The following is an 18109-nucleotide window of genomic DNA, read 5'->3' as shown; positions in this document are numbered from 1 at the left end:
GCATTTATGCGTGTGCACCACGTTGGATGACGTGTCGTGCTATTGATAAGCCGTGTCACCAACCTGTCAACCGGCCAGAAAGAGAAAGCCCTTGGACAGATTACGCGTGAGGAGAGAAAAAAGGACATGCTTATGGAGAAGATGGTCACACGCGGGGAGCACCCTGCCACCTACCTGCAAGTGTGAACGTGTTGTGTTTACCCGACAAGGACTTTCTAGCGGGGTTGATCGAACGGTCAGGAAAGAGTTGCTCTGATAAGAAAAGTGATGGACCTAAATTTTAATTTCATTGAGTTTGATCCCGTGGGAGATAACATTGGAGATGCCCTTAGGGCATGGAACCTGCTACCCACGGGACAACGTAGGATGGGAGCGAGGTTAAAACTAAAAGTGTAGCATCCAGAAGAGCCGGCCTCTTCAGGTGTGAAAGCTGATAGAAAGGAGATAAGTAAAAAAAGTGCAGAGTTGAAAAGAACTAATTTGGAAATCTAAGATGCTCAAGGTTTCACGTGCATGTAAAATTCCATGACGTGATGACATGCATGTCTTTCTAGAAAAGAATCCGATGCTCCTTGAAACATTACCGAGCCCTGATAATTTATAGAGTTCCCCGTTACCGAACCCTGATATTTTAGAGTTTCCCGATGCCATATTGCCGTGAAATTGTACACAACTCCATTCCATAATATAATGGTGTTTTTTATACTATACCAGTGTCAAAAACGGACAGAGGGAGTAGAACACAGGATCACCCCCTTCGTCCCATAATGTAATATGTTTTTTTACAGGACAGAGGGAGTAGAACACAGTATCTTTCATCCGATGCTCCTTGGACCGGAAGCAACAAGATTTTCACACAGTACAAGGCGTTCCAAATATGACTGATTCCCACAACTTCTTGGAATCCAAATTCACGCAACATTTCACATACTAGAATTCAATAGCACCACAAAATCTGACAGCCAGTGGTACTCCTCAGTTTTTTTTTTAAACTATGCTCCTCAGTTTTTGGATTCCCAAACAAGTCTTAAATAAATCAGCAAGATGTAGACATCAAACACCAAGTATTACAAAAAAGAAAGGACCCACCCACACACTTGAGAATATCATGATCCCAGGGGCACACGAAATAGATGACCTGGCGTTTTTAATTTACAACATCGTGTCTACGGTATAAATAAGAACAATAAATCCAAGTTAGCCCGCTTCAGACTCGAACACTGCCACAGAAGCAACAGCGGTGATCTTCGTCCTGGCGACAAAACACACACGGTTGAAGTCAGAGGCCATCGCCAGTTCTTTTCACGCATGGCAGCGCATCGGCCTGGTTAGCATCCCCCGCCAATGGGGATTTCACTGCAGAGTTCCACATTGCAGCGTAACAAAATCAATCTACCTAGAAGTTCCTTCCTCTGTATTGCTGCTGCTGCATCTCCTGCAAAACAGATTAAGAAGACATGATTAGAAGTTTGAGCAGTTTTAACATGGTCCCTCTTACCCCCTCTTTTCACATGAGAGGTAAGAGTATAAAATAGATCTTAGCCGCTGATCTCATCAATGAATGGCTTGATTGACTCTTACCTTCTTACCTCACATGTAAAAAAAGAAGGTAAGAGGGACCATGTTAAAATTTGCCTAGAAGTTTAGAACGGGCAGTTTGCATCTCCAACTTAACAGAGCTGGGGTGTACAACATTTCACTTCAAAAGAGGCTTACAGGTGCATAATAATAGACAGGGCGGGTCTGTCCCATCATCATTTGCTGCCCATACTGCAGATAAGAAAACAAAGTTAGTTAGCACGATGGTAGCAAAGAGCATCAGTAATCTCGGGGCATCAGCTTATATGCAATTAGTCAGTAATTCAGCGTCCAGGCATTAGACCTGAGGGGGAAATGAATGACTACTAGTATATAACAGCATGGAATGGCAAACTCATGGTCCAAACATAAGACAATTAATAAACACCAATGTGTAACATCAACATAAGTAATAACTATATAAACCAAGAGAACCCAGCCTAGGTCTTAGATAGGATCATTAGAAAACTATAAGCATAACAGCATGTCAACGATAAGCCAAAACATGATACATGGGAGGCTGTAAAGAAACTAAGAATGCATAGTGAAGTTCATTTCACGTAAGCTGTCTCACCTGTTGCCCAGAACGATGCATGTAACCCTGGGGAGAAGATCCAGGCTGAGCATTGTAAACAACAGGCTGTCCACCATACGCCTGTGGGAACTGCAATATAATTATCATAGTGAGTTACAGCAATCACTGCCAAGTTAGTACAGCCTTTTTACAAGGGGACACAAAATAGAATGTACAATGTTCAAGAACCGCCACATAATTAATAGATAAAATGTAATCGCATCATTTTACAATATATAGTGCATATTGGTTCAACTGAAAGCACACTTGGAAACATAACCTAGATATTCAGCCTATGTGCGCCTTGGAAAGCATGGACTACTGCATTTTAAGACCTTGAAAAATAGTGAAGGGCCACAGCAATTAAGAAAAGCTTATCAATAAAATCTACTGATAAGCTTTGGTGCCAGATTAACTATTTGGCTGATTAGCCTGCAAACTTTTCACTGCAACCATTCACAATTTTTGGGGGGTAAAAACCAACAAATATGTTCATAACTGAGACAACTATACGACTCCAGTAATCGCATCACAATGCACACTGATATTAGGTATATAAATTGCACGCTGATATTTGGTAAGATATTAATTGCACGTTGATATTCACTCTGTCCCGAATTACTTGTCGCGGAAATGGATAAAAATGGATGTATCTAGATATAAAATATGTCTAGATACATCCATTTCTGGGACAAGTAATTTCAGACGGAGGGAGTATTAGGTAAAATATTAATTGAATGCTGATATTTGGCAGAATATTAATTGTGTGCCAGATTTCATAGGATGGTGTTAAGTCTAAACTTCTTTATAACCAGTGACAGTGGTGAGTAACTAGAGCATTAAACAAGTTTGGTGCTAAACATTGGGGGTGATATAGACCATCAGATCAGCATGGTTCAATGGCCGAGACGGTTTTGGTTCTCCGGCCTTCGAGCTTTTATAGGTCTAGAAGATGCATCCATTTGAATTCAAATATTGCAACCATTTTACATAAATAGTAAGTAACTTGGCAACTATCAAAAGTAGAAACTCACCCCCATGCCAACAGGCAAACCATGTCCAGTAGCCCCCTTGTTATTAGGATAATAGTATGTTGCATCAGGCGCTGGAGGGTGATGTGGCCTCGGAGAAGTCAAGGGAGTGAAACTCTTAGCATTAGGGTTCAATTTGAATTCCTGGTACGGAAAACCAATAGTCAGTGCACTTGGCACAGGCGACAAAACATGGCCAGATATGATACACATATCTACATTACATCCTGACCTTAGCGTTTGGGTTCAAACTTGATTTGTCTGAGCTAAGAGATCCCGTCGAAGAACTTGGTGATAAGCCTGGAGCAGCACTCGCAGCTGAGTTCGCAGCAACACGCTCGGATGTTAATGGTGTAGGACTGCCAGGTCTTTGAGAAGAATTCGCATATTCAGGCGCAGAAGGAAGTTTGCTGGGTAGAGTCGAATCTTGTGCCAAACCATCTGATGACTTGTTTCCTTGGCCAGAAGATGAAGGCTCAGACTCACGCGACCTTGAAGGTGCTCCTTCCAAATCTGTCACAAGATCACAAAAGTATCATACACTCTGTTGCTGAAAACAATTCATGGAATTTAGAATGTTGAAGGTGAAAGAAATTAAAACTAATAAAAAAGGGTAGCCCGGTGCATGTAGCTCCCGCTTGCGCAGGGTCCGGGGAAGGGTTCGACCACTTTGGGTCTATAGTACGCAGCCTTTCCTTACATTTCTGTAAGAGGCTGTTTCCAGAAAGAAATTAAAACTAATAAGGCCACAATTTTTTCCATGGCCGAAGATTGGAAGCTGCAAGGGTTGGGTGCTACTATGACCGAAGAATCTTATTCGTCTGGAGCCAGTCGAGAGCACACCAATAACCACACATCAATAAGCATGTGCGGAGACCACCACCTCGCCTACGCAATTATCAGCTCCTGTACTACCGGGTGAGAGCGGCGGACGACGTGATGAAGGGGGTGCAATAGTACTGACTGATGTAATCGGTCCTGTAGAACAGAGAATGGATGATGAGACGGAGGTCAACCCAATGGGTTTCCTCAATACAAACGCTTATGAGTGTGACTTAGATATGATGAGTCAACCATATGACGAATCGGGCTATGAGCATGCTAATGAGGATATGGATGAACTGCCCGGGCAGGAAGGTCGTAGTAGGGATTGCAAAAAGTCTCTCTTCATGAAATCATCGCAGGACACGCCTGAAGATGCCGCCTCAACACAGGCTCAACTAGCCGGGGGTCATACAATGCTTAGCCCGGGAACACTGGGGCAGGGGTTAAGGAAGGGTTTGGAAGGTGTGCCCAAGAAAAAGGAGAGGAAGAGATCGGGGAAGATAGCTGCCTCCAAACAAGCCAGAGCACATAGCAGCCAGACGATGGATTCTGAAGAGCGTGTACCCGTGAAAGGTGCGGCCATGTTCCATCTCACGGGCGAGCCGATGCTACCGCCAAAACCGCTGGAGGCACTATCAGGGGATCTCAGGAGACTGCACGGCCATGTGCTGTCGACTGAGAAAAGCCTACTAGCCTCGAAGGATCCAGGATATCCGACATACGCGGCTCGTGTGCCTGAGGGGAAGTGCTACGTCAACACATGGCCCGCGGAGGTGTTCTTCCTACGGTTTGACCATATCTTTGACATGTTTCTGACAAGGCGGCTCAATTTTACAATCGTCCACCTTTTTGCGCTACATATGAGCTCCGTCATGAAGAGAGAAGAAGTCTCGCAAATCTGTGTGGCGGATCCATACTACATGCACGAGTCTTTCTTGAGTCTTGGCGACTTTGAGCGTGAAACTGCTAGGGACTACCTCCAAAACTTCATGGTACAGAATAAGGACCAGGAAATTGTCCTCCTGCCTTATCATTCAAAGTAAGTCAGTTCCGGACAACCCTTTCGTACATTTCAATCATTCCTTCTCGCTCATATGGAGAATAATTTGAGGTGTCTTTTTCCCGCAGCAATGGGCGCGCCGTCCTTATCGTTCTTTACCCGCGAGTCTCCTACGCTGTGTATTTCAACCCTTCCAGAGACTACGAGAAGGACTACATCCACATAATGAATATTCTAGATGATGCCACATGCAGATCAGAAAACAAAGGAATAAAAAGATGTGTTTCGCGCATAAAACTAACTTCTGCTGCATCCATGTCCCAAAACCAAGCAATAAAGATGAATTCTACATCCTCCATTTCATGATTGAGTTCAACACAGATCACCAAAAGCTTCGTATGACAACCAGAAACAATGATCATATCCGCAAGTGGGTAGAATCTCATGGAGAAGCGGATTATAAACTTAGAGATGACTTCTTTCGCATCCAAAGGGACATTGCAACGATCATCATGAAAGAAGTCGTCGATGAGAAGGGGATGTTCCACTACGACCCTATATCGCGAGCTGACATCCGAACTCGCATAGGCATGCAACGTCAGGACCTCACGCCATTCAAGAAGCTAGGGTCCATCCTCAATGATATGGAAGGATGGAATTTCTAGTGATTTACAATGCCGATGATGATGATATGTGTCGGTTGAACTTGTATACTTTCTGTAGCGATGAAACTTTGTGATGTCCATGGTCCCTGCCGAACTTGCGTAACGCTACTTTGTTAGTTTGGGTACGATGACCTACGTACCTCTAGTTAATTAGTTTCCGTACAATATGTTGCATCTAGTTGCTAACCCTTTCTTTTTCGTGTTGCTCTAGTATATTTTGTTGCATATGATTGTACATCCTCTTGATGAAGTTGCATCTCTAACAGGTACCTAGTTTCTTGCTGGCGAGATGGCAGTGCTATGTCATGTACAAAGGAAAGGTTCCGGGGATGTACAACGAGTGGCCTGAGTGTCAGGCGCAAGTGAATGGGGTCTGGGGCGCCAGTCATAAAGGCTTCAAAACCAGACAAGAAGCCGAAGCTAGTTACTTGAGATTCACGCTAGCGCGAGAAAGGACTCATAACCACCGCCTCATGTACTGCATAGTTCCGCTCTCACTCATAGTGATAGCTCTTCTTACGTATACCATTGTTTAGATGGATGACGTTGTAGTTGCAAATATTCGAGACTTGCATGTATCGCTATTTTCGAGATGATGACGAGACACCACTTTGTGTTGGATGATGATTATGATGAGACTATTTATATGGATATGCTATGATTACATTTGTGGTTTCGCAGCCATTTGTATGTGTATCATGATGACATTTGTATCTGCTAAAGATTCTTGTATAAAGCCTGTTCAAATATAAAATAAATATGCAGAAAAAAAAATCAAAACTATTAAAATTAGCAGTAGCGAGTGGAGAAAAGTTATCAACAGCGTGACAGTAGCAGTAGCACGTCCAGCCAAAGCGCGCTAGAGCTATTAGCAGTAGTGAGCTTCCACGCAGCACGCTGCTGCTACACTTGTATAGCAGTAGCGCGGGTGTGCACGCGCTGCTGCTACAGGTTAGCTGTAGCGCCTTATTAGTAGCGCCGGTCCCCGCCCTACTGATATACCTAGAACCCGCGCTGCTGCTAGGCTTTTCCCTAGTAGTGCAACTTTATGTTGGAGTCATGCAGTTTTACACGCTCATGATAGAACTGCAGAATATTATTCCCCTCTATCTTTGATATGTGGATATCTACCAAGTATTTCCTATATGCGGTAATTCGGTTGCATACCGATATCACCACTCGACATACATCATTGGCTCCTTAACATATAGTTGGGATCTATGTGAGGAATAATTGTATTTCCGTCAATACCTCAAGCCCCTTGGATGGGGAGTTATTCAAGGCCAGTATGCCAATTTAATGAGGAACATTTCCAGGCATTAGGGGGAGATTTCAAGTACCATAAAGAATGCCAGGAAATTAGTGGAATGTTCAACACATTTCTGCCTCAAATCCAGGTGCTCAAAGATCTGAACCATGCGTTCAAAAGATTTGCAACACATTGCAAATAACCTGCCAGATTCATTTACTGACTATAAAGATATTACACAATCCTACAATCCTGCAAAGTACGCCTGAAAGAGTGGAGGTACCAGCAAAATCCACTCCACTCCCCGTTCAAAGCAACAGGGGGAGATGTATGGCAGAAATACATTAGGATTTAGCTTCTCGCAAGTAAGGATATCAAGGCCTATAAATCAGTAAATGCAAGTCAACTTCACGTTGACAAACACCTAATGGGTAGTATACACCTAGTGGACGGGAAACCTCCACCACCCCAGGTCATAGTGCACACAATGGGCGGGACATCGGAATACCCGACTCAACCGCATTGGGAAATCGCGAGCAGTCACCATGGGTAATGATATTTCCATCAACTATATATTGATATATAGATTCTGGAGAAACATATAACCGGAAGTCTACAATTGTTGACATACATTTCTCAACTAGATTGAAAAAACCTTTCAAGTGATTCAGATCCGAAGACTATGGCCATGGCAAAGTGTGAACAACACTCGGACTTAACTCAAGCAAAGGGTATAATCTAGGTAGAAATAATCTTGCTCAATAATGGGAAGGTATTCATAAGCAATACCTACACCAGTTTTCTTTTGGAAACGGAATTGAGAACAATGAGGTGGTGAAACATAGAGCAAGTAATGTAGCACAAGGGTTCACGCAAATACCCAACTATTCTCCAAAGGTTCTATTCCCGATAACTTATATCATTGGCAGTACAAAATTATCTATCTCTGCAATTGATAGATGTAGTGATTACATATCCATGTAGATCAGTAGATTCACACACATATGATCGATTCCCGATGGAATCTCAATTTTGAATTGAAATACAAAATGCAACATACATTGTGTAAAATCAGTGAGTCACCATATGACTTATTATTGTCGGTACATATGGTACAACTGACGTAGTGAGATCCTTATACACAAGGATTACTCCTATAATGATGATTATCCATGTTTGTGTGTCTGCAATGACGACGCATGTAATCATCTAAATGACGGAGTTTAAAATGAAGGGTAAACCAAAATATCGCTCGTTACTACAACTTGAGCACCTTCACTCATACATTATGGTATACTATGTTGTCTATATCCAAAATATATTGGAGAAATTCATTGTGGACAAATCTTATCCATCCATAACTCTCAAGGTAGTTATTCTCTAGACGTAGAGAAAGATCTATGTAGACCAAGAGATGATGAAAATGAGATATTGGAACTCAACGTTCCACAATGCCATTGGATCCACCAAAAACAATTGGTTGGTACTCAAGAAAATCTTTCGATATCTCCAATGCATCAAACATCTTGTCCTGGTTTTTTAGTTCACAGAAATGTGAACACAGATATCGTTGGATACATCGATCAGATCCCTACTATGTCAGATCGTAGACAAGATTAGTGTTCCTCCTAGGTGCAGTAGCCCTCTCATAAGAAGTCTTCAAAACAGACCTCATGGCATCCACCAACCATGATCTCAACGATAATGTTACTTGTGTTCCCGGATGCAAACAGGTTACATAATAAGCAATATAACTATATTACATATCTTGAAAATTAAATCATGCGAATGATTTGTTCATCGGGTTTCTACCAACTTCTATGTTTCAGAAATGTGTTCGTGGAATTGGTAGGTGACGGCTTCGAATTTTGCAAGAATCAGGGGAAGTATCTTCCTGAATTGTTCCTGTTCAATGCATCATATTATACTCTTTTTCCCTTCATGAGTTTACTTTAAAGGTTCTCATAAAGGTTTTTAATGAGGTAATACCAACATGAGATTATATGTCATACTTTTAATTTTCCCCACCGGGGTTTTTAGAAAAGTATATGCGACATATTTATTGTCCTCTGAACTCTATGGTTTTCTTGTATTGAGTTAAAAGAGACAATAACCATTATATGTTGCATCATTTTCTTCTTATTTTTCCCACTGGGTTTGAAGGAGTTTTGGCAACATATCATACTACAATACTTCTCACATTTTTCCCACAGGGTTTTTGGAGAAGAGTTAATTCAAGGATGATTCCAGAGATGATCGGTTGCAAGGACGAGGAAGGATTAGGGGGAGTGTTAGGATTAAATTAATAGGTTAATTAAAGAGATAATCATCCCATTGTAATCTGTACGTTGATTGCATTGGCAACCGTCGCGCCTCTCCCCTTTCCACCTCTATGAACAATGACATCTCTTAATTGTGTCTATTCCCCTTGTATATATACCGAGAATCATTCAATGGAATCGATAGTTCAATCATTTATTCGATTGTCTCTCGCTTGCTCTCGTTTACAATTCAACACAAATCATAAGGTGCTTTATAGAAGTTAATGACAACAACGAATGACATGGTTTCATCGTATGTGCGGTGCATGTGAAAACAAATGCCATGACGTGGTTGGCTGGAAAAGCTGAGTTGGCATGTGTAGTGATGTGGCATGGCTGCATGTAAAGAGAAATGAGATAGTGGGGATGAACTATTTAGGTATTATAGATATGCACATAGGTGCATAAAAATTCAGTCAAGTGCTTCTACTTCTCATCATCTTCTTCTTCTTCTTCTACTTCTTCTTGTACTTGTTATTCTTCTACTTCTACTTGTGTGACGCCCCGAGACCATTGCGCCAGGTGTCTTCCAGTGTTTCGTTGTTGTTGCCATGTCATTCGCTTGCGTGTTGCATCTTGCCATGTCATCATGTGCATTGCATCATCATGTTTTTTGAAACTTGCATCCGTCCCGGCCTCCTCGTTCTCTCCATTGTCCGTCCTGAGCCCAGACACACTTGCACGCGCCCGCGGCATGTCCGAAATATTATTTTACAAGTGGCCGGAAAATGTTCTCAGAATGGGTTGAAAGTTGGCGTGTGGTCTTATTATAGTGTAGATAGACCGCCTGTCAAGTTTCATCGCATTCGGAGTTCGTTTGATAGCCCAACCTTAAACTATAGCGACATTATAGTTGGTCAAAACGTCGGACATTTTCGGTCTCTGGAAACAGTTGCCGGGCTGCACTCCTCTCCTCTCATGTCAGCCCAACCTCTTTTTACAACCCACCTGCAGCCCACCTAAACCCCCCTCCGTTCCGGACCATCAGATCGCGATCGGAGGCTCCGAAACACTCCGAAAACCCCCTCAAAGCCCCCTAACCCTAGCACCTACCCTATATAAACACCCCTCCTTCCTAATTTGGAAAACCCTAACCCCTAACCTCCCCTAACCCCCCGCAGCCGCCACCTCCCCCTGTCTCCTCGCTTTCAGCGCTGCTAGCCCACGCCCGCCACTTGCCGCCGCCGCCGCCACGCGCGACGGCGAATCCCAGCGCGCCACCTGTCCCCGAGCGCCGCCTCCAGCCAATGCCCATGTGCCACGTCGCCTTGGCCTCCTCCCACCTCCCCGCGGCCCTCCCGGCCCGCACCAGGCCCGCCCAGACCGATCTGGGCCTGAGGAAGCCCGCTCGCGCCGCCTCCGCGAAACCTCGTCGCCCCGGTCGTCGCCGCGTTGCCGCCTTCGCCTCGTCGCCGACGAGCCGCGCGCCACCGCCGCCCCGCGCCCGCGCCGCCATCGCCGACTCCTTCCGCCAAGCCAGGCCTCGCCGTCCTCTGCTCCCTGTTCTTCCCCGTGTTTCCTCTCTCTTCCTCACCCGATCTCTCTCTCTCTAGGGCACCGCTGCGACGTGGAGCTCGCCACCGGCCTTGCCTTCGCCCGACCCGGTCGGGATCCGCCGCCCCGCGACCGGTTCTCGTTCGCCTCAACCCCGTCGGACCCCGCCACCGCCCTCGAGCCTCGCCGTCGCCAGCGTGAACCGCCACTGCCGCCCCTACCTCCCTGTTCGTGCGGGAACGGGAGGAGGACGGCCACAGCCCCGTGGGCCGCGACCCACACGGGGCCCATCAGCGCCCCAGATCCGCGGCCCAGCTCCCTCCTCCTCGACTGGGCACGGCCCATGGTGAGGACGCGTCCAGCCCCTCCCCTATTCCTATTGGGCCAGCCAGTTTCGGCCCGCTAGTTTATTTCCTGGTCCTGCGAATTTTGTCTATTTTCCTGAGACGGCAGATTTTACAGAAAACCCTCCTAGTTTCATGCATTTAATAACTTCACAACCGTGCATCGGATCTAAATAAATTATATATGAAAGTTGTTTAGAATTTTGTCTAGTTTAATAATTTGCAACTTTCATCCATGTTTGAAATGTTTAAAATGCTGTTTGGTTAAATTTGCTCCTATGCCATGCTAAAATGCTTTATTTCATAACTAATTAACCGTAGCTCCGAACTTAATAAACTTTATATGTAAATGGGGTAGAAAAATGCCTAGTTTAACATGGTGGCTTTACTTTGCATGTTTAACAACTCTAAAATTGTGTTTAGGGCAGAACAGTACCAAACCTTAAAATATGCATATGGGGTTTTACCGGAATCGTTGTTCGTTGTTTCCGGCCTCATTTAAAATTGCCTAGATAGGTAGTTTTGTTGTGCTTCACCCCCTTGCCATGTTAATCAATATTTAATATTGTTGGGTACATAAACGAGATCGAACTAAATAACTTGTCGTGGTGTTTCGTCAATATGCACCTTTGCATATTGAGCTCCACTTAATTTGTAGGATTGCTTGTGCACTTTTGCCATGCCATGTATCTTTAAACCGGACATGCATCATATTTGGTTGTGCATCATGCCATGTTTATGTGGTGGTTGTTTACTATGTTGTTTGCTTCTTTCCGGTGTTGCTTCTTCTGGTTAGTTCCAATAACGTCGCGTTGTGAGGATTCGTTCGACTTCGTCCGTTTGTCTTCTTTATGGTCTCGTTCTTCTTCCTTGCGGGATTTCAGACAAGATGACCATACCCTCGAAATCACTTCTATCTTTGCTTGCTAGTTGCTCGCTCTTTTGCTATGCCTATGCTGTGATACTTACCACTTGCTTATCATGCCTCCCATATTGTTAAGCCAAGTCTCTAACCCACCTTGTCCTAGCAAACCGTTGTTTGGCTATGTTACCGCTTTGCTTAGCCCCTCTTATAGCGTTGTTAGTTGCAGGTGAAGATTGGAGTTTGTTCCTTGTTGGAACATGGATATTTTGTTGGGATATCATAATATCTCTTATTTAATTAATGCATCTATATACTTGGTAAGGGTGGAAGGCTCGGCCTTATGCCTGGTGTTTTGTTCCACTCTTGCCGCCCTAGTTTCCGTCATATCGGTGTTATGTTCCCGGATTTTTCGTTCCTTACATGGTTGGGTTATAATGGGAACCCGTTGACAGTTCGCTTTGAATAAAACTCCTCCAGCAAGGCCCAACCTTGGTTTTACCATTCGCCACCTAGACTTTTCTTTTCCCTTGGGAGTCGCTCTCTCGAGGGTCATCATTATTTTAACCCCCCCGGGCCAGTGCTCCTCTGAGTGTTGGTCCACCTTGTCAGCCGCCGGTGGCCACCAGGGGCAACTCTGGGCTGGCCTACCGGAAGTTTGGACAATCCGGTGTGCCCTGAGAACGAGATATGTGCAGCTCCTATCGGGATTTGTCGGCACATTCGGGTGGCTTTGCTGGACTTGTTTTACCATTGTCGAGGATGTCTTGTAACTAGGATGCCGAGTCTGATCGGAATGTCTTGGGAGAAGGAATATCCTTCGTTGACCGTGAGAGCTTGTGATGGGCTAAGTTGGGACACCCCTGCATGGATTTGAACTTTCGAAAGCCGTGCCCGCGGTTATGGGCAGATGGGAATTTGTTAATGTCCGGTTGTAGAAAACCTGAAGTTTATCTTAATTAAAATACATCAACCGCGTGTGTAACCGTGATGGTCTCTTCTCGGCGGAGTCCGGGAAGTGAACACGGTGTTGGAGTTATGTTTGACGTAGATTGTTCTAGGATCACTTCTTGATCATAGTTTCTCGACCGCGCTTTGCCTTCTCTTCTCACTCTCTTTTGCGTATGTTAGCCACCATATATGCTAGTCGCTTGCTGCAGCTCCATCTCATACCACTACCTTACCTTTAAGCTTAAATAGTCTTGATCGCGAGGGTGTGAGATTGCTGAGTCCCAGTGACTCACAGATACTTCCAAAACCAGTTTGCAGGTGCCGTTGAACCGTGCAGATGACGCAACCAAGCTCAAGGAGGAGCTCTATGAAGATCTTGTCCTTTATGTTGTTTCATTCTAGTTGATCAGTAGTGGAGCCCAGTCGGGACGATCGGGGATCTGTGTAGCATTTGGGGTAGTCTTCTTGTATTTTGGGTTCCGTAGTCGGACCTTGAGTGTATTTGGATGAATGTAATGCTTTATTCATGTATTGTGTGAAGTGGTGAGTGTAAGCCAGCTATGTATCTCTTTCTCTTATGTATTACATGGGTTGTGTGAAGATTACCTCACTTGCGACATTGCTTTCAATGCGGTTATGCCTCTAAGTCGTGCTTCGACACGTGGAAGATATAGCCGCATCGAGAGCGTTACAACTTGTTCTTCTACTTCTACTTTATCTTCTACTTCTACTTGGATTTCTACTTCTACTTCATCTTCACTCTACCTTACATGCACCTAGGATTTCTTCTTCTACTTCTACTCGTACTTGTCGTTCTTCTTCATCTTGCATATTCATATCTTTAGGAGAAAATGGATCTCCCAGACCTCAACTGCACTCCACCTGCAGAAGATGTGGATGAAATGGATGAAGATGTAGAAAATGAAATGGAAGGATTCATTTAGTTTTAGTCTACATCGCGGCTGCAGTAATGGCGATTTGAGCAGATGCCACGGCCCCCTGGATCGCACCAGATCAGGGGATGGTCGCCGGTGAGCCGGGTGGGAAGATTTGGGGATCGAAGCTGGAGAGAGAGAGAGAGAATAAGATAGGATTGGGAAGGAAACAGAAGGCGCATCAGACAGGCACAAAGGTAAATAAAAGAATAGTGCTCTCCTGAATGATTTAATTAATCATACTCCACTCCGGCACCTCATAGTTTGTACAAAGTTTTTGTTTATACTACCCCCACACTGCTGCATATGTCTATTTATTTACAAAAGAATGAAAACTCTGTTTTTCCTCCGCGATCCACTGCTCAGCCCACGCAGCTGCAAAACGCCATCAGCAGCTCCGCGAACTATGCACCGTGGTTAACTCCGACACCTTCATGATGCAGTCCAGCGAGCACCCGTGCCGGCCGAGTAGGCGCCTGCTTTTCTTCTTCCTCAAGTTGCCTCACACAACTCTCTGCGCTCGCTTTCTCTCTCATACACAGAAAGGGTGAGAAGAACTCAATAGGGGCCCCCTTACCCCTAGTGAAGCCCCACAAGTTCTTTCAATCGCATCAAATCAGAAAGGCCGTAACTGATGGAGTTCTCGGCCTAGTGACTAATCCTGGACGTCAAACTAGAAGAAAAGAGAACCGAGCTTCCAATCATAATCCATACAGCCTGGACGCATGTTTCCAAGCCATGGACAATAAGCTTGTCCACTAGCATGATATCTGCTTTAAAGCAATCCAATTGTTAGTATAAAAAGACAAGATTCGGTCATGCATTTTAGTTATTAAGACAATGGTTGCAAAAAAAGATCTATGAATTTTGAATATCTTTTTTTACGAGGATAACTTCCAATCTATTCATCAACTGTCAAGGTAGTACAAAGAACACCATAAGTAAAATATACATCTAGGTCCGTAGACAACCTAGCGATGACTACTAGCACTGGAGTGAGCCAAAGGCGCGCCGCTGTCTTTGGCCATTCCTCATTGGAGCCGGGCAAACCTTGTTGTAGTAGACAGTCAGAAAGTCGTCATGCTAAGGCCCCATAGGACCAGCACACCAGAACAACAACCACCGCCAATAAAGAGAAGCGTAGATCAGAAGGATCCAACCTGTAGACACACGAACACAGACAAACGAAGACAAGATCCACATGGATCCATCAAAGACAAACGCTGACCGAATTCCATGAGATCCGTCGGAGACAAATCTTCACACGCCCACCGACGATACTAGCTAGAAACACCACCGAGACGGAGACAAGGCGAGGAGAACCTTATTCCATCTTCAGAGAGTCGCCGCCTCCTCGCCTCTCTAAGAAGGGAACAAACCCTAACAAAACTCAAAAGAGCATGGAAAAATGGAGCCCTACCAGCGGCGTGGGTCGAGATCCGCCACGCCTCCATGTCCCTAAGACCATAGGAGACGAGGTAGACCGGCGACGGCACCGGCAGGAGGCACGAGAAACCCTAGTCAAAAGGTCCGCTTTCTTCCACTGGACTTGTCTATGGATTTTGAATATCAAATATGGCAACTGAGCAACAAATCTTGTACTAATAAGAGTTGGTTTACTTAAACTCTAAGTATTGTTACTTGCCTTCTCGTGTTCATAATCTCTTGCAATGCAAAGCACATACGACTCATCCTATAAACAGAGGTGCAGGAACTTTTAACTGGATGGGAAACCATGAAGTAATTAAATACGACTACAAGATCGAGATCGGCGATGGGGTTCTCACAATCCGTGATCCTCGTCGCACATCATGGATAGGAATCTGAGAGGTGGCATGCCCGCTTATGGCATCTAAACTTCCATGCTCCGCGCAAGCTCGCGTTCCACGTTACAGTTTGCAGCCTGCCACACATTTCTCAGGTGGATCAATTGTGTGACGCATGCCTCGCCGGTAAGCAGCGCCACACACCGTTTTCCAAGGAGGCGAAGGGCGTGCTCCAAAGGCGCTGGACCTGGTACATGCCGGTTTGTGCGGCCTAGTCACGCCATCGACACCCGGTGGGAAAGGATGTTTCTCCTCGTCGATGATCACAGCCGCTTCATGCGGCTGCTGCTGCTGATGCACACCGACCGAGGTGGCGAGTTCAACTCCAACGACTTCGCGGCCTATTGTGCGGAGACGGGTGTCAAGCGACAACTCTATGTGCTCTACTCGCCACAGCAAAATGCTATTGGAGTGACGGAACAAGAACATCATCTCCATGGTCCGGAGTAGGCATAAACCTGTGTCAGTGCCGCCATGTATCCACGGCGAATTGGTCGCTATGGTCGTTTTTTTCTTGAGCCGCTCATCAAAAAAAAATGTTCGACGGGCTAACATGGCATGAGGAGAAGCCGCCCGTCCACTTCCTGCGGGTCTTTGGTTACGTTGCACACATGAAGAAAAGTGCAGCAAGGTATTTTTGGATTTTTAAATTAATAGATCTAAAAATGATATGACATGAAATAGACCCGAAGGCCATAGATTTCACTAGAGACTTCTCTCAATGGTGGGTCAACAAATTACTGTTGGACAATTGATAAAAGAGGAAATAATTATGACGATATCCAAAGAAATAATCATGTATATAAGCATCACGTCTAAAATTAGTAGACCGACTTCTGTCTGCATCTATTACTATTACTCTACACATCGACCGCTATCCAACATGCATCTAGAATATTAAGTTCATGGAAAAACGAAGTAATGCAATAAGAACGATGACATGATGTAGACAAGATCTATTCATATAGGTATAAACCCCATATTTGTATCCTTAATGGCAACGATACATGCGTGTCATGTCTCTTTCTGTCACTGAGATTGAGCACTGCAAGATCAAACCATCACAAAGCAACTTTTCCCATGGCAAGAAAAAGCAATCTTGTTGGACAAACCAAACCAAAGTTTTGAAGAAGAATACAAGGCTTTAACAATCATGCATAAGAGAGTTCAACAAAGACCCAAATAATATTATAGATAGATCTGATCATAAACTCACAGTTCATCGGATCCCAACAAACACACCGCAAAAATGAGTTATATCAAATATATCTCCAAGAACATTGAGGAGAACATTGTATTGAAAATCAAAAAGAGAGAAGAAGTCATTTAGTTACTGCATACGGATCCGTAGGTCTATGGTAAACTACTCACGCATCATCGAAGGGGCAATTGTGATGATGAAGAACCCCTCCATGATCGTTGACCCCTCCGACAGAGTGCCGGAAAAGGCCTCTAGATTGGATCTCGTGGTTCCGGAACTTGCGGCGGTGGAAACTCTGATCTCTCGACTCCCCTAGGGTTTTGGGATTGTAGAGTATTTATAGAGCTGATGGTCAGTGGAGAGGCCTCCCGTGGGCCCCACTACCCACCTCTAGCGCACCCTGGTACCTAGTAGACCCCATGGGCCTCTCCTCGTGCACTTCCTTGGCTCCCAAGGTGTCTTCTGGGTAAAAAAAATCTTCAGAATGTTTCGTGGCATTTGGACTCCGTTTGGTATTCATTTTCTGCGAAGTAAAAACAAGCAAAAAACAGCAGCTGGCACTGGGCACTATGCCAATAGGTTAGACCCAAAAAATGATATAAAGTTGCTATAAAATGAATCTAAAACATTCAAGATTGATAATATAACATAATAGAACAATAAAAAATTATAGATACTTTGGAGATGTATCACTCGCCAATGGTCTGGCCCTACACACACACGCACGGTGTACTCCTACACGGGCACCCCCATGCTCCACATGCATGTACTCACGCACACACACGCCATGGACCCGACGTGCCCGACACGACCAGCGTGCGCCCACACAAGCGCCCAACGCGCCCCGCTGTGCCTTCTCGGCCAACAAACTGTTTATGATGATTGGCAGGTACCGTAAAAGAGCTCTAGCAGATGGAACACAAGTGCAGCTGGTATGGTAAACATGGTTGAGATCTCGAGGGAATGATACAGATAGAGGATACCACATAGCTCGAGCCTGAAAAAATCACACTCAATCTACAGCTCTTCGGAGGTCATGTAAAAGGTTGAGCCACCCCTTGGGTGGGGGGGGCATTGGCCCCCTTACCCCTAATGAAGCTCCACAAGTTTGGAACACATCAAATTAGAAAGGCCATAACTGATGGAGTTCTCGTCTTAGTGGCTAACAACTGGCTGTCAAACTTGAAGAAAAGATATTTGAGCTTTCAATCATAATCCGTTCACCCAGGCACATGTTTCCAAGTCATGGACAA

At 44.8% G+C, this 18109-nt stretch overlaps 1 protein-coding gene across 1 annotated transcript; it reads right to left on the bottom strand.

Moving 5' to 3' along the window:
- Positions 1–1239: 1239 nt before the first annotated feature.
- On the bottom strand, positions 1240–10699 carry LOC125527292 (polyadenylate-binding protein-interacting protein 4-like). The gene is made up of 6 exons (XM_048691823.1): positions 10346–10699; positions 3416–3712; positions 3187–3327; positions 2153–2242; positions 1717–1770; positions 1240–1435 (listed from the first exon to the last, which is right to left on the bottom strand). Exons 1-6 carry the CDS (start codon positions 10697–10699, stop codon positions 1397–1399), a joined length of 975 nt encoding a protein of 324 aa, XP_048547780.1. The 3' UTR covers positions 1240–1396.
- Positions 10700–18109: the final 7410 nt, after the last annotated feature.

The sequence above is a fragment of the Triticum urartu genome, unplaced genomic scaffold, assembly GCF_003073215.2.
Source record: "Triticum urartu cultivar G1812 unplaced genomic scaffold, Tu2.1 TuUngrouped_contig_3490, whole genome shotgun sequence".
Classification (NCBI taxonomy): Eukaryota; Viridiplantae; Streptophyta; class Magnoliopsida; order Poales; family Poaceae; genus Triticum; species Triticum urartu.
The sequence above is the reverse complement of the archived record's forward strand: the minus strand, read 5'-3'. Positions and strand labels throughout refer to the sequence as shown.

Coding starts and splice junctions, on each gene's coding strand:
- LOC125527292 (XM_048691823.1), bottom strand. CDS start 10,699: ATGGCGGCGCGGGCGCGGGGCGGCGGTGGCGCGCGGCTCGTCGGCGAC. Junction 3,713..10,345: donor GCTGCGGGGGGTTAGGGGAG/GTTAGGGGTTAG, acceptor GTATGATACTTT/TGTGATCTTGTGACAGATTT. Junction 1,771..2,152: donor TGCATCGTTCTGGGCAACAG/GTGAGACAGCTT, acceptor TCTTATCTGCAG/TATGGGCAGCAAATGATGAT.